At 39.8% G+C, this 16,482-nt stretch overlaps 1 protein-coding gene across 2 annotated transcripts in view; it reads right to left on the reverse strand.

Moving 5' to 3' along the window:
* Positions 1-16,277, reverse strand: part of LOC148354199 (vinculin-like) — a 64,257-nt gene extending 47,980 nt beyond the window's left edge. For both annotated transcript variants that reach the window (XM_088351315.1, XM_088351314.1), the window contains exons 1-4: positions 16,020-16,277; positions 3,665-3,735; positions 1,199-1,349; positions 734-842 (exon numbers count right to left, since the gene is read on the reverse strand). In XM_088351315.1, coding sequence (XP_088207441.1) covers positions 734-842; positions 1,199-1,349; positions 3,665-3,735; positions 16,020-16,187 — 499 coding nt within the window. In that variant the 5' untranslated portion in view covers positions 16,188-16,277. The remainder of the gene's footprint in view (positions 1-733; positions 843-1,198; positions 1,350-3,664; positions 3,736-16,019) is intronic.
* Between the last annotated feature and the right edge of the window lie 205 nt (positions 16,278-16,482).

Raw genomic sequence — 16,482 nt, forward strand, 5'->3', positions numbered from 1 at the left:
GTTTTTTATACTCTCTCATCTCTCATTAGCTGCACCGCTTATCCTCAGTAGGGTCGCGGGGGTGCTGGAGCCCATCCCAGCAATCATTGGGCAGTAGGCAGGGGACACCCTGAACTGGTTGCCAGCCAATTGCAGGGCACACAGGGACGGACAACTCGCTTGCTCATTCACACCTAGGGACAATTTGGACCGGCCAATCCACCTGAAATGCATGTCTTTGGAATGTAGGAGGAAACCGGAGTGCCCGGAGAAAACCCACGCAAGCACGGGGAGAACATACAAACTCCGCACAGGAAGTCCGGTAGCTGGATTTGAACCCACACAGGAGGTTCCCAAGACCTTAGAACTGTGCAGCGCACACGCTAACCACTGTGCCGCCATGCTGCCCTATTTTATACTTACTAATTAAAAAAAGAAAGTTTTTGAATTGATCATGTATTTAAAGACACTGAATTTGTTCATTAGTTCGCATGTCTGTGAGAAATTGAATTTCCTAGAAAAAACAAAATGACCCAATACTGGTGAGCTACTTGGTAATCGTTTTAAGAGATACACAGGAGTTCTGAAGGAGCTACCTGGGCCCTACAAGTACCAAGTTGGTGACCCCTGTTTTGAAACCCAAATAAATTCAATAGAGTTAAACTTATTGAGAGTGCAATTTCGTGCAGATCCAAATTAGGACAGTTTGCCCTTTTTTCATTTGCAAAAGCATCGCTAAACAGTTCTTGCAGACCTGGTCCCAGGTTTTTAGTGTAGGTCACAAGGTCCTCCATCGTCTCCACGACTTCAGATACCGTCAAATACTCCATAATCCCTTTGCACACACGGATTATCTTTCGCACCTAGAACACAAAAAGTAGAATCACAGAAGGGCCTCCATTGAAGGAAAAATCAAGTTTATTTTTAATTTATGTTCCTCAAGTGGCCCCTGTCCATGGCTGAAGTCTTGTGACGTCTGTCTTGAGACTAGAAGATGTAAGTTAAAACTAGCACAAAAGCACAATAACGTTCTTAATGTGATTCCACTTAAAGGGTTGGAGAAGCCTCAAATATCCGGCATTATGTCATCTGATCCAACTGATTAAATCTAACCGGTACCTCCAGCTAGTAAACTGCTTGAAGGTCTGAGATCAGTTCCTTCCCCCTGTGTGGTGCGGGGCTATAAAAAGCTTTATTTCCCTGAAAGATATCCACACACCTCGGCCTCGTCGAACGTAAGCAGCAGGTCGGACGTGCCCGACAAAATCCCTCTGGATCCGTCGATGAGGTAATCCCGAGCCGGGACTGAGTAAGGGTCCGTCTTCAGCATCTGAGCCGCCTGGACCAGTTTAGATGACGAGTTCTCCACCCTGCACACCAGAATGCATCTTTTGTAGTTTTTTGTCTTATATTATGAACACAAAACACGGTTTAGTAAGTATAATAACTTAAGATTTAGCATCTTTTGAGGGAGGGATGATAACTATGCATGGATTTTACAGAACTTCTCAGGTTGATTAAGTGCTTGAAAGAAGTTAAGGGGCCTCCTACTTCTTCAGGCTCCCGCTGGTCAGGGTATCGATGGCCGCTAGTTCATCTATATTTAGTCAGGTTCACATTACACATCCCCCGTTCTAAGGCCTGTGGGTGAGATTTATGACGTGCATATTTGTGTTGTTATACCTTTAAGATATAAAATTTGCACTTTAATCATTGAAAAATGATATGAACATTTTCGAATTAATTTGAAACATGTGACTTAATTTGAAAAACCTAATTTTAATCGATATTGTTGCTGTCATATTAAAATACTTTATCTTTGTTTTTATCTGTTCATGATCTAGATCATTCCTCAATGGTTTATAAAAAATATTTTCAGAGTAATTGTTTTCTAAATCTTTCAATACTAAATGTATAATTGTTTTCACATAAAAACATCTCGCGGCAGTTTTTTCATCCTCTGGAAAAACATCACCATATGACAGTGACCAAATGATGAATGGTATTAAATTTATAAAGCGCTTTTACATTGGTTTGCCTCTGGTGTTCTGGATACTCTTACCTGGTCAAATTTTGCTAGCATACAATATCTGCTGCAATTGAGATACCTACTCTTCTTAGAAAGTGCAGAATACATGCAATTTTCCTTTTTCTCATGAAGACAGGAGAACTTTAAACATCATCATCAATACAGCCCAGAAAATAATCGGCTGTTTTCTGTCCAGTCCTGAGGACATTGCCAGCTCTGCTCCTGGACCAGATCCGACAACATTATGAAGGACTCTTCTAGACCTGGCCACCATCTTTTTAGTTTGCTACGGGTCCCTTAAGACAAACAGGCTTACACACCTAGGGCCATCACCATCTTAAACAGGTCCACAAAACAGTGAATAATGTTTCTTGCCTATGTAAAGGAAATTGTATTTTCATATTTTATTATTTTATTGTAATTTTTGCACAATTTTGTTGCTAATGTCATTGCAGGATTTTCATTGCATTATTTTTATGATGCACTTAAAATTTAGGCACTACCTTATCAATAGTTCCTATCTATTCTAATGTTATTCTTTTAATCTGATTTTTTTTTCCCCTAAATTATTTTATTATATGTTTATCATGGAGTGTCCCGTCTAATATCATTCAGAACAATGTACATCATAGCTTATGACAATAAATATAATTTGATTCTATTCAACTAGGTTTTAGTTCTAGAAAATATTTTTTTCCCCCTACAAATCAGCTAGCGGCTAATGTCAGTTCTCTGTTGCCGAAGCTAACCGCTAAGTCAAGCTGTCACAGCGGGAAACCTAGTCGCTAATGGGCTAGCGGCCGCCTTAACGGCTAGTGCCAGGGCCTTGTAGCACAAGCTAGTCGGGCTCCAGCAGGAAAGCTAGCCGCTAACGCTTGTTTGTGCTGGACTGCAATATTGAAACGTGTCACTGAATATACAGCCATTGTTGTATGATTTAAATATTTATAACCGCGTTATTATTTCTGTCGTTTATAAATTGTTTATTTCTTTAGCTGCACTTGTAAGGTTTTTCCATTTTTTCAGTTTTGTTTTACATTGCAGTTGGATGAGGCTTGGTAGATCAGTTCCTGTTAGAATCAGTTGAAAAAATGCACTCTCAATTTCATTTTCACTCAGGGACATACCTTCTAGTATGAAAGTAATGGTCCACCAATTTGACTGAACACTCAGGTATCCCACAGCCATTGTTTTGTAGCCCATTTGTGCTCGTAAAATTCTGTAATAACGTTAACTGTAAACAAACTCCACATCTCAGGTTTGATCTTGTTGGTCTCATAACCCGAAGGTGCAGTGGAATAAAGGCCCTTCCTTCTTCAAACTCCAGGACACTAAATTCGAGTTAGTCTCATGTCACGGTTACATAGCTTAGTCTGGCCTTTTCGTCCCATCTGCCCTTTTGGACCTCTGAAAGCATGCTGAGAGACAACAAACAGCCTCTCAGCTGGATGAATGCTCGATGGCGGAGAAGTCACCCGTGGGCCGGTTTGGACAGAAGTTGAGAGATGGTTCTTTGTTGCGGCTAGGCACTGCACCATATTTCCTAACATTAAACTGAGGGGAATCCTTGTCCAAATTTTCAAAACAAGAAAGTCCTCTGCTCTGGGATAAAATGAATTAATTCCATCGGGAAGAGTCAATGGTAAACAAGCTTACTTGATGAATGCGGGTGGCATGTCTCTTTTTAGGACCTGGTCCTCGGTGGTTTGGACTGTTTCTTTGCCAACCTGAAACACAACGACAGGCAATTACATATGGACAGCCTTTATATATTCGCATTAGCATTTTATTTTTATGTTTTGAGTCTTTTATTATATGGTTGTCCTGGAGTGACACGCCTGATCTTATTGTAAACTATGTTGGAATCAGGGTTACTTTAAATTGATTACTTTCAATTACTTTTGGATTACTCCAATACCAAATATGCTAATAAAAGACAAAAGAAACTAAATATGAATAAAATTACTACATTTTGTGCAGACTTGGGGAGTAACGGAATACATGGATGGGCAAAAATGATGTTGGCAAGCTGTTTGGATTTATTTTCATTTTGTTTCTGTCGCATTTTATCTTAGTTTTGCCGGAGATCAAAGAGATCAAAGCCAGGAGAGAAAGCTCACCACGTGTTGTGAGTCATAATTTTATTCATATTTAGTTTCTTTTGTCTTTTATTAGCATATTTGGTATTGGAGTAATCCAAAAGTAATTGAAAGTAATCAAGTTAAAGTAACCCTACCCAACCCTGGTTGGAATCAATAAAAACCTATTCTATTCTATTCTATTCTATTCTATTCTATTCTATTCTATTATTTTCTCTATTATAACATAACATGTAAAAGAAAGTCACCTATGCTTTTTATTTAAATCTCTTAACAACAGATATAAAAAAAAATCTTCAATAAACAAGCACATAGTGACTCTATAAATATTGTTTCATAGAAGTATTTGACTTGTAAAATTTAACATGAAACTAACTTAATACTGCAATTCAGCTCATTGTGCTGCTGTAATTGAGTCATTTTTAACTCATTGGCTGTCATGGATTGCTAAAAATGAGGGAGATTAATTTTAGCTTAGCTGCCAATGTGAGCTCAATGTCAACCTAGTTAAACTGCCATTATCAGCTTTTGACATAGGAGATTAATTCTAGCAAGGGTGCCATTGACTGCTTTGGACGTCAAATGTCCATTCTTGCCAGGCTACCATAAACGACTATAGAGGTCAAAGATTTATTCAAGCCAAGTCGGCATAGTCTATTATAGGTATCCAAGATCAATTGTAGCAAAATTGGCAGTGAATGAGTTAAACGAGCCTGAATGTGAAGAATCTTGTCTTGTCTTGTATTTTGGTTTAATGTTGCATTTCAACTCATTGCGCTGCTTTTTGTTTTTTCCACGTCCCCCATTTTAGTCATGTCAATTTATTCACTGCAAAAGATGTTAAATAGTAATTCTAGATAAGTGAACATTGTCAGCTATTGACGTATAGCTAGGCTGCATTTGACTTCTATGTACGTCGAACGCCCAAGTTTGTTAGGCTGCCACAAAAGTCTGCAGATGTCAAAGATTCATTCTTGCCAGGCCTCTATAGTCAAGTCAAGTCATATCTATTTGTATAGCCCTTTATCTCAAAAAGTCAGAGGACAACAACAGAAATAACTTAAAATGGAGAGTGTTTTTGAAAAATAAGAATAAATCATTTCAAAGCATTTTGCGATAATTAAGAATATTTTGACATGTTTTAATAACAGGTATAGTCGACAAAGATCCATTTTAGGAAAGATGACAGTAGATAAGTTTATTGAGCATAAACATACATGTTAGCATGTGGTGATTCTGTCTGTCTGTCTGTCTGTCTGTCTGTATATCTATCTACCTTGGTCAAATCCCTCAAGAGGGGTGACCGACAGCAAGACAAACACATACAATAACAAAGAAAATAAAAAGGGAAAAAAATAGCAAAAAACACACACAAACATTTTTGGACCATGGCCAACCTAAATGCCCAAACACCCAAACAGGTTAGGCACTTTGGCATCTAAGTTGGTCATGCTTTTCGCCCCTCCAGATGAAACGGGACACAAGAAAGCGGCCATGTCACTCGGGTCAGGGTGACACAACACACTCTTTTGTTCAACAGCAGGGCCCGAGAGCTTTCACTGGTTTACCCTTGCCGCATCATACAGGTGCCCTGCCCATCCCTTAGAACGCGTCCAAACATCCTACTATCCTTTTAACAACACTTCTCCACTCATTCCGATCACCAACAAGAGCTCTAGCTTCCACTATATTTAGACCTGTTTCCTGCAGTGCACTCAAACTGAGTATAGTAAAGCCCACTGCCACCATAAAATTAAACACTAAGGAAAGTTCTAGCTTATTTTTACCTCCAACACACAAACAGACTGAACGTCTTCGATAACACACTTCTAGGAGATGACATCAATATCCCAATGCTGCATTGATGAACTTCAGTTAATAGACTTACTGTGGGTCCTGGAGAGTCACAGGAAGATGCATTCTTAGCAATAAACAGCCATCTATTATCTAACGAAACTATTGAAGATTCCTTGATGGATACAGGAATGAAGCATTGCGAGTATAGCCAGCGAGCCCTGCCTGATGAAACTCCAGACAAAGAGCCTGCTTGAGTGCTAGCATTTCCTTCATCATTTGCATTCTTTTGTATCAATTATTCACTGTAATCTTTTGCATATTTAACTTTAAATCCAGTCAACCTCTGAATTGTCCAAAATGTGAAATCTAATATGTGTTGAGAAGGTGTGAAGACAAATTGAAGGTGGAAAATGTCCCCCTGAGCACCTTTATAATCATTTAATGAGATAATGATTGTTTGAATTTGTCTAAAGCAGTCTGGGGGTCATTTCTTGAAATCAAATATTTGCCCCATTCACTCACAAGGAGAAAAATACAGGGAGAAAATAGCTGTTAACACATGTAGTAGGTGAAAATGGAATATCATTGCACCTTTTTATGGTTATCAGGTTCTGCTCATCTGGGAAGACTTCCAACAAGATTTGTGAGTATGCCGCAGGGTTTTAACCAGAATAGGGGACTTGAAACCAATGTTCCCTCTAATTTTCCACGGGTCTGAGCGTTCACACAAAGTCTGTGAGCAACGCTTGAAACAACAGTGAGCAACCATAATCCAAAGTGTGGCAAGATAATTAATTATCAAACATGTCCAAAACTTGACATCAAGTTACATTTTGCTGAGTTTCCGGCAACGCAAAATTATTTTTCTCTTTTGAATGAATTGACTCATGTACTATTGCAAAGGTTGTACGGCCTACAAACGTCGTTTGTTCTTACAATTCTTTCACAAGATATCCATTTCTTTTTATTTCCTGATATATTTTGTCGCATAATGTTAACATTTTGGGGGGCTTATTTAGTCGGTTGTAAGATACAGAACTGTACTTACCGGTAATCACATTTTTTAGTGGAAGTACAATGTTGGCAACAAGATTTACTTGATATAATTGAAAATTATTTGAATGCAACACAAACTTTTTCTTCTTTTTTCCGTATTTTTTTCTAATTTTTTGTTACTTTTTTCTTTTTGTTCTCTATTTACTTTTTTCCCTACATTTATTTCTTTTCTTTTCCTTCTTTTTTTCTCTTCCTTTTGTTTCTTTTTTTCTAAGCTTTTCACTACTTTTTCATTTTGGTATTTTTTATCTTTTTTGTTCTATTCCCCCCTTCCTTTAAGTCATGTTGTGCATAATTTTACCTAATATTTGGTCATGTTGGGATCAGAGAAGCAAAAACAACCTGAAGAGCCGTTTAGGACCCGAAAGAGCAGGTTCCTTTTAGTGAGCCGAGCCGAAGAAGCCTGTTCTCTACTAACTTTACTCAACTTCGTTCTACTTTGACTCGACTTCAAAATACCACATTTAGGACACGTCAGGGGAACCCGTGTATTTTTACCTTCTTGCACTGTAACTTTGACTTAAGTCGCTTCTTAATTAGTAATTTTGAGCCCTCATTTTTGTTCGCTGGCTAGATTTTCTTGTGCGCTGAGAATGTGCGAGCAGTGCGCAATTTAAGTTTAAAGGGAACACTGCTTGTAACTACTGTACTGACTTAATCCGTTCCTTTAACAAAACAAAGAAGAAAAAAAGCCATTGATTTCTTCTTTGTTGGAAACAAGCATCTCCTTTGCTATAAACTAACATTGTCTGCTTCTTTGCCATAAACGATTTTCTTCTATGACGAAGAATTATCGTATTTTGCATTGTACGTCTTATATACGTCACAGGTTTCCGAGCACTTAATAAAAGTAGAGGCTTATTCTGTATTTGGAGGGAAAAATGATATCCCAGATCCTAGGCACAGACTCATACGTTTTTGTAATCTTAATTGTGAAGAGTTCTATCCCATATTTGGAGTAATTTGTCACGTCCATAACAAAAGGTAGAGCCAATCGCGTTTCTCACAAGTTTATTGAGACAGAGAGAGGAAGATCCGGTGCTTGCTAGACGCGGGAAGCAAGTCGCTCTCGCACTCGGATTGTGATCCGAATACGGAAGTGGATCTTCCGTAGCGAGCGGTGGCGGTGTCAGGGAAAACAGGTCGGTAGCAAAAATGTGGTCGGGGTCGGAAACGAGTCGTAAGCCAGTACTGGAAAGTAGACGTAGTCGGGATCAAAAATGTGTCGTAAGCCAGGACGGGAGAGCAGACATGGTCGGGATCAAAGCAGGTCGTAGCCGGAGACAAACAGGAACAAAAACGAGACAGGCTGGAGTCAGGGACAAAAAAGTCTTGCCTTGTATCAACAGAGGTTTGCAGTCGGACTGACAAAAGGAAAGTGAAAGGACCGGGCTTAAAAAGAGACAGGGAGCAGATGCAGCTGGCGCCAAATGAGCGGGCACAGGTGATTCCAATCGGTATTCATGCATTTTTTTGTTGTGCTGTAACTCCTGACATTATCTGGCCCCTGACAATACTAAAAATAAAAATAGCTGCTTATTTCTTCTATGTTATAAACTATAAACTAGCAATGCCAGCTTCTTTGCTAAAACTAGCTTCTTTTTCTTGTATGCTTCTTTTGTATAAAGAAACGTTTCCTCTGCAGTCCTCTGCACTTATAAACTCCTTCCTTTGTTATTCATTTTTCTCTTTTTTGGTGTGTATTTGACATTCTGGGATATTAGGTGGGAAGAAATGGTGTTTTTGTCTTTTTTAATAGCTTATTAAATGTTTTTTACAGAGCACTTTGAATTGCATCTAAAAGGTGATATAAAAATAAATTTTGATTTGAGAAAAAGTGGTATCTTGAAGCTAAATAATTGAACTCATACACTTTGACATTAAAGTGCCAGGAAATACAGCACTTAAGTTCTGTGGCTTAATATACAAAAACATGTAAAATAAATTTCCTTTAAAAAAAAAAAAATCTCAATTATTTCTGTCACTCCCCACCCTCAGAAGAGGAAATCCCCCCACCAAAATAATTTATACCCTGCTTTGATCGACTTATCTTTTATGTGATAACATAATATTGGTGGTGATAAATTAATGATTGCCCGATGTTGGTGGTACACGACACCTCCGTTCATTCTAAATCTTTGCCCTTTTTCAGCACGTTTCTGCACAAAAAAATCTCAAGCGTCTTATCACCGTGATTGGGGTGCAACGTCTTGAAGTGACAGCATAATTTATTTGGCTTCATGCTGTCCACTGCCAACAGTTTTAACATAGCAAGCAATCCGGTCTTTCCTAGTCCCCACCTCTGTTGTCGCAGTGAAGCTAAGCGCTATGTATGCGTCGTCAGACTTCCTTGTCTTAGCTTTTAAGGACTTTTCTTTTGTCTTTACCCTGTCTTCTTCTCTGGGTTAAATATTTTTCCATGGGGCCACTTGAGGATTTGCTCCACTTTTTATTGAAACTTAAAACTAAATGCTTATACGCTGTGCTATATGAACACCGCAAATTGTCAAGTCATTTTTATTTGTACAGCCCTTAATCACAAGGAGTCTCAAAGGGCTGCACGGACCACAGACTTTGCAAACTACAGACTATTATTACACCATGCCCTGATCTAAAACCGACACGAGGGCAAGGAAAAACTCAAAAAACCCTACATGAGGAAAAGAAAGTGAAGGCTAAATATAAATAAAACACAATAAGAGTGCCACTTCTCCCTGCTGTTGTGGAGCTGCAATTGCACTTAATTCTTTGCGGAACAAAAAAAAGTTCCCCAAGGGCAAGCGCTCCCTCGCACCCTTTACGAAGCCTCACGCACCCCCAGGGGGTGCGCCCCACTATTTGAAAACCACTGACTTAATGTCAACAAACAAGCTTGTGTTCTGCTCTAATTAACACACTACAGAACAGGATTTTGGCGAAAACGGCGTAAAAGGTTCTCCAGGGTCATCCAGGGAACCACATCCCAAACAGAAGCAGGTGACTCTTTTACTCACTTCCCACCGGGTCTCACTTCTCAACAGTAAATCTATTTATTCCTACCGCCCCCTACCCTCAGACATACTCAGGAATGAGATCGACATCTCCTCCTCAAAGAGCTTAAACTTCCAAGAGAGCCTCCGTCGCAACTCCAGCTAGCTAGCATTCTTTTCTTCTCAAGACTGATCTTGAATAGTTGAATCGTCAGCCTACACCCGTGAAAACTCTCCAACAGATTGACGCTATCTTATTTTCATCTAGAAGAATCTCGGCGACCTACTTTTTATATGCACGGCTAACCCTGCTGAGGTTGACAACCGTATCAGTGTGCAGAAGAGACTCGTTTACATCTTTGCAGCTAAAATAAAAGTCCGGCAAAACTGATGGCGCCCATCGTGATCAATTACCGTATTTTCCAGACTATAAAGCCCACCTAAAAAACTAAAAACTACAAAATGGTCAGGAATTTGAAAGCTCGCCTTATATTCCAATGCGCCATATATATGGGAGACATGGTGGATACAATTGGAAATGCATAGTTGCAATTAAATTATATTGCATAGGGTAACAGTTCTGCCTTTGAGAAACATAGAGAGGTTTATGAGTACCCTCTTGTGGTTAACATACTATTTGTTTTTTGCTCAAAGTAAACAAAATGAAGTGCCAAATTTGAACGGCATCTTTAGATTACTCATTGCAAATCCTCTTTTCGTTGATTTGGACAATGACTGTCCGTAAGTATAAAACATTGTGATCAGAGTTAAGATCTTAAGCCCAACCTGACCCTTATTTCAGTCCGTGTCGGGCCTAAAATATCAATCATTACGTTCGGGTCAGGGCCTGGCTTCTTTCTCACTGCCTATTTTTTTATTACCCACTTGTCATTGTTCTTCCGTGCCTCCCTGCCTCTTTCTCTTTTAAAGAGCCACGCTCGATTCTTAAGGACAAACTGCCACTGTCCCGTCAAAAAGACGGATGGCCTTAAAAATTTCCCGTAAACTCTTTAAAAAATCCATCAATGTTGGAAAACTGTCAGCTAATGTAACAGTTGCAGACACAAAATTATAAAAGATAAAAATTTATACAGCCTGGTTCAATTTAGATTTCCATAAAAAACACAGGTTCTAAAATGTTATCTTAAATCACCACTCCTCCTCTCGAGTCCTCACAAATATAATGTAACATTTTTGGGTTTGTTTTGAGCTCCGTCCTGCAAATCAAGTTAATTGGTCAGGCTTGGGTTGAGTCGGGCTTCAATACCCGCAAGCCTGGGTCAGGTCGGGCTGAATTTTTTGATTATGATTGTGATTATCTATAAACATTTTGTACAAAATTACGTATTCTTGTTTGAATTGTTAAAGGATACTGGATATGGTAACTGTTTTGTCTTTGAGAAACATATAGAGTGGTCTTCGAGTGCCCTGGTTAACATGTTGTTTGTTGCTCAAATTAATTTTAGCTGTGAAACCAGATGTTATAATGTTAATTTTTGTTCTATGAACAAAATTATTTGAATTTAAATGTATTTATTTATTTGTTATGCAACCCTAGCTCTTACTGTTGTTTCAAATCCATGCGCCTTAAAGTCCAGAGCGCCTTATATGTGAAGCACATATCCCAAAAGATTATTTTAGGGGTGTGCCTTATAGTGCAGAAAATACGGTAAGTTTCACTACCCGTCAACCGACAAGCTGCTGTTTCTGCTCTATTAGCTAGCATTTGTTTTTAATTCTGCTCTGTGCAATTAACTGGGACCATCAGAAGATGAAAACGAGTCCCGGATGTTCAATCCTTAATTACTGCACATCTGATAAGAAGAGCTTGCTGGATCTGGTTCTTATCCGACCAACAAACACATCACGGATGCCCAAAGCTGCTATTAGATTCTCTCTGTGCACTGTCCGAATTGATCTAGTGCTTAGGGCAAGCAGAAGAGACTAAGATGCAATAATCGGACATCATAGGCTCCAAACTATACATTATTTATTAGAGCAGTGGAGGGGAATCTTTGTTCTATCAGTGGACATTTTAGTTTATAAATAACCTTTATTAGGAATTAAAATATTACTTTTAAATGGAAACTGAGTAATATTTGACCACTAGAGGACTCTATAATGCAGGGGTGTCAAACCCATTTTAAATTGGGGGCCACACAATAGAACAAATATAATCTCGGGGGCCGGACTAGTTGATCAGAGAGAAAGAAAGCGAGAAAGAAATAAGAGAAACAGAGGGAGAGAAAAAGACAGAAGGTGGGACAAAGAAAGAGAGAAAGAGAGAGAGAGAGAGAGAGAGAGAGAGAGAGAAAAGAGAGGGGGATGGAAGAGAGAGAAAGAAAGAAATACAAAGAGAAATAAAAGTGAGAGAGAGAGGGGGAAAAAGATAGAGAGAAGGGGAGGAAGAGAGAAGGAGAGAGCAGGAGAGAGAGAGATAGAGACTCAAAGAAAGAAAAAGAGAGACAGAATGAAAGAGAGAGACAGAGTGAAAGAGAGAGAACAAACATTCTCTCGAGAAGAGAAAGAAAGCGAGAAAGAAATAAGAGAAACAGAGGGGGAGAAAAATAGATAGATACAGACAAAGAAAGAAAGAAAGGGAGAAAGAGAGAGAGAGAGAGAGAGAGAGAGAGAGAGAGAGAGAGAGAGAGAGAGAGAGAGAAAGAGAGAGAGAGAAAGAGAAAAGAGAGAGTGTGAGAGAGAGGGGGGAAGAGAGAGAGAAATAAATCCAAAGAGAGAGAAACTGAGAGAGAGAGAGGGGGGGGGGGAAGAAAGACAGAAGGGGAGAAAGACAGGGGGAGAGTAAGAGAGAGAGAGAGAGAAAGGGGAAAAGGAAAATAGGAAGAGAGAGCAAAAGAAGGTAAAAAGACACAAAGAGAGTAAGAGACAAAGACAAATCAATAGCCGGAGCGGGGTATCAGAGTGTGGTTGGTGGTCAAAAACGGGTCGTTTTTCTGAGCAGGAGATCAGAGCGTGGTCAAATGGACAAAATGGGTCGATAGCCGGAGCAAGAGATCAGAGCGTGGTCGGTGGTCAAAAATGGGTCAATAGCCAGAGACGAACGGGAAATCAGGAACAAACGAGTAGTATACGGATGAAGACGGGAGCCAGAGTCAAAGTGCTTGCCTTGCATATGCAGAGGTTTGCTGACGGACTGACTGGAGTACTGGGTATAAATAGGAGGGGAATCAATCAGGCAACGAGCAGCAGCTGGCTCCAAACGAGCGGGCACAGGTGAGTACATCGAATAATCATAACAAAGATTTCATTGCTGAACTGTAACAGAGGCTAAATCTTCCTAGTCAGATTTGACTCTTTGCCAACTTGTCCCTTTATAGGCCAAAGCGAAAGCAAAGCGCCTGACATCTGTACTGTCTCTCGAGTCATGTCTCTTGACTCTTGACTATTGATTTTGCCAGCCTGTGCACACAAACAAAGAAAGCCACTGTGTCATCTCACTTTAAATTAAAGATGACCAATGTGTGTGTACGTCTAATCAATCTTCCGCCCCACAAACTCCATTGAACACTCATACGATTAGCCAGAAGGGCAAAGTTGACGATTGCGTGCTCCACATTGACTTTATTTGAATTTGGTGCAAAGATCAAACACTATAAAGTAGGAGTCACACCAAATTGCTGCCCATGAGCACGAGGTAGCCCACTAAGTACACCTGGTGATATGGTAACTCGCTGATCATTGCGATTTTCTAAGAAATTCGATCTCCGAACTTGATGTTCAAGTGGTTTCCTAGATCCTATTTTACCCAACTTCGAATAGAGACAACCTTGTAATAACAGGGTAATTACATTATAATTACATTACAAATCGTTATGTTAAAAATGCCTATCAAACTGGTAGCCCGCAGAATACCTGATTAGCCCCCGGACCGGTTCCGCAAATAGCTCATCAGTTACAGTTCATTGTGATTTTCTAGGGAGTTTGATCTCTAACGGCCAAGATTCTTTAGTGGTTTTTAACCACACTTCTTATAATTACAACCTGGTAAAAACATAGTAATAACCTAATAATAACGTGCTAAGTTGTTTTTTTAAAAACGCATTTCAAAGTGGTAGCCCTTCGAACTCCTGAGAAGCTGACGCACTGGTTCTGAAAATAGATCATCACTGACAGGTCTTTGTGATTTTCTAGGAAATGTGGTTTCTAAATGGCAATTTTATTTTCAATATATTTTTATTTTTTCCACTGATTAACCAAGAAATGGTCAAATTCATCTGTGTCGGTAGTTCGCAGCATATTCCAATTTTTTCTCTTTTTGTATGCAGGCAAATCTATTTCACAGTGTATTTCGTTTATTGAAACGGTTTAATAATGAACCGAGAAAAAAAAAAAGAAAATAAATTAAAAATAGTACAAATCTGCTGATTTTTTATTTCTTTATTTAACAAAAAAAATCACATGGTAGTGATTTTTTGATTCCACTGGCAAATCATTTGTCGATCATTATTTGTATTGTTTTAAAACAAAAGAAAAATACAGGAAAACATGAAAAATACCTTAAAAATATGATAAAATCCAAACTGTATAATCTGTATTTGTCGCGTCCAGAGCAAAGGGTAGACCCAATCGCGTAACGTTTCTCACAGGTTTATTGAGATAGAGAGAGGAAGATCCGGTGCTCGCTAGACGCGGGAAGCAAGTCATTCTCGCACTCGGATTGTGATCCGAATACGGAAGTGGATCTTCCGTGGCGAGCTATGGCGGTGTCAGGGACGGAAAGACAGGTAGGTAGCCGGGACAGGGAGAGCACAAGCGTGGTCGGGGTCGGAAACGGGTCGTAAGCCGGGACGGGAGAGCAGACATAGTCGGGATCAAAACAGGTCGTAGCCGAAGACAAACAGGAGCAAAAACGAGACAGGCAGGTGTCAGGGTCGAAAAAGGCTTGCCTATTAAAAACAGAGGTTCGCAGACGGACTGACAAAAGAAGAGTGACAGGACCGGGCTTAAAAAGGGACAGGGAGCCAATCAGATAGCCCGCAGCGGCTGGCGCCAAATGAGCAGGCACAGGTGATTCCAATCTGTATTCATGACAGTTTTACTTCATGAGCAATGGTGACCACAAATCAGAAAAAAGTAATACTTTCCATTTGGGCAACATGATAATACAAATGCCGGGATTTTTTTAATGGACTTCATGCTGGAAAAAAGTGTGCCTTGGATCAAATTAGGTTGAGTAGTTAACTGAGCCAATTTTTACCCTACTTTTAATAATTGCAACCTGGTAATAACGTAGTAATAACACAGTAGCACATTGTACTAACATGATAACTTGTTATTTTGAAAATAATATCAAACTGGCAGTCCATCAAGTAGCCCGCAGACCGGTTCTGAGAATAGCAGTGGGTCATTGTGATTTTCTGGGTATTTATTTCTGGTATGAAAATTACGGTAGTTGATTTGATCAGTGTCCTTAAATATGTGATCAATTCTTCCAAAATTCTTTATGAAATTATCCTTTAATCTACATAACTACATACATAACCTTGTATAAGGCAGATGTTTTAGCGGTTGTCAGCGCCTGTTTTAACCTTGGCACTGATTATTACAAATAAGTATTAACATAGTAATAACATAGTAATACCATGATCCCTTGTTTTTTTTGTTCAAGAAAAGCATTTTAAACTGATTAGCCTGTGGACCTGTTCCGAATACAGCTTACCAATGATGAGTCATAGTGATTTTCTAAGAAATTGAATTTCTTACTGGCACGAGAGATTATTGAAATGATCAGTGTGATCAATTTTTCTCTTTTTTTTTCAAAATTAGCCTATAAATTAGAGAGGCAGATGTTTCAGAGGTTGACTAAGCACATTTTAACTTTAATTCTAATGATCACAAACTGGTAATAACAAAGTAATTCCATGTTAATTTGTTATTTTAGAATTGCATATAAAAAATTGTAGCCCTTTCACACCGATCAGTAACAAAAAAGTAGCTTCATGAAGGTTCGTGAACCTTGCCATAAACACGTTTTGATTGCTCCAAAAGCGCCTGCCAGCGATTATGCCTCATAAAACCGTTGCAAAAGAAATTTGACTTGAGTATTAGAATGAACTCACATGGACTCACCCGCACAAGGTTGCTGACTGCAGCCTGCACCGCCTGCACAGGCACCGACAAGTCCGGGATGGCTTTCCCGTCCACCTCGCCCTCTTCGTGCATGATGACCAGGTGAGAGATCTGCTGGGCCACCGGCTCCAGGATACTCTCGATGGTCTTGGTGTGAAACACCGGCATGGTGATCCACTTTTACCACAGTCTCTCCAACACACAGGCGCAGAAAAAAGGTGACCACTCGCGGGAGGAGCACCCACCAGGTCGGCTCTAATCTGCAAAACTGGACCCGAGAGTCTTCGGTGGGTCCTACCCTATAGTCTTGGGCGGAAAGGAATCGTCTCCCTCCGCCCAATCAGGGCCAAGACGCGGTCAGTGCTATGGAGGAGGCTCGGTAGGGGGTGCGCGCTCACGCTGCACGCGCATGCACGAGCGCCGCACGGTGCAAGTGACAGCTCTTGCAAAATGACGTCATGCA

This window comes from Urocampus carinirostris, chromosome 13, assembly GCF_059441175.1.
Source record: "Urocampus carinirostris isolate Australia breed hairy pipefish chromosome 13, RoL_Ucar_1.0, whole genome shotgun sequence".
Classification (NCBI taxonomy): Eukaryota; Metazoa; Chordata; class Actinopteri; order Syngnathiformes; family Syngnathidae; genus Urocampus; species Urocampus carinirostris.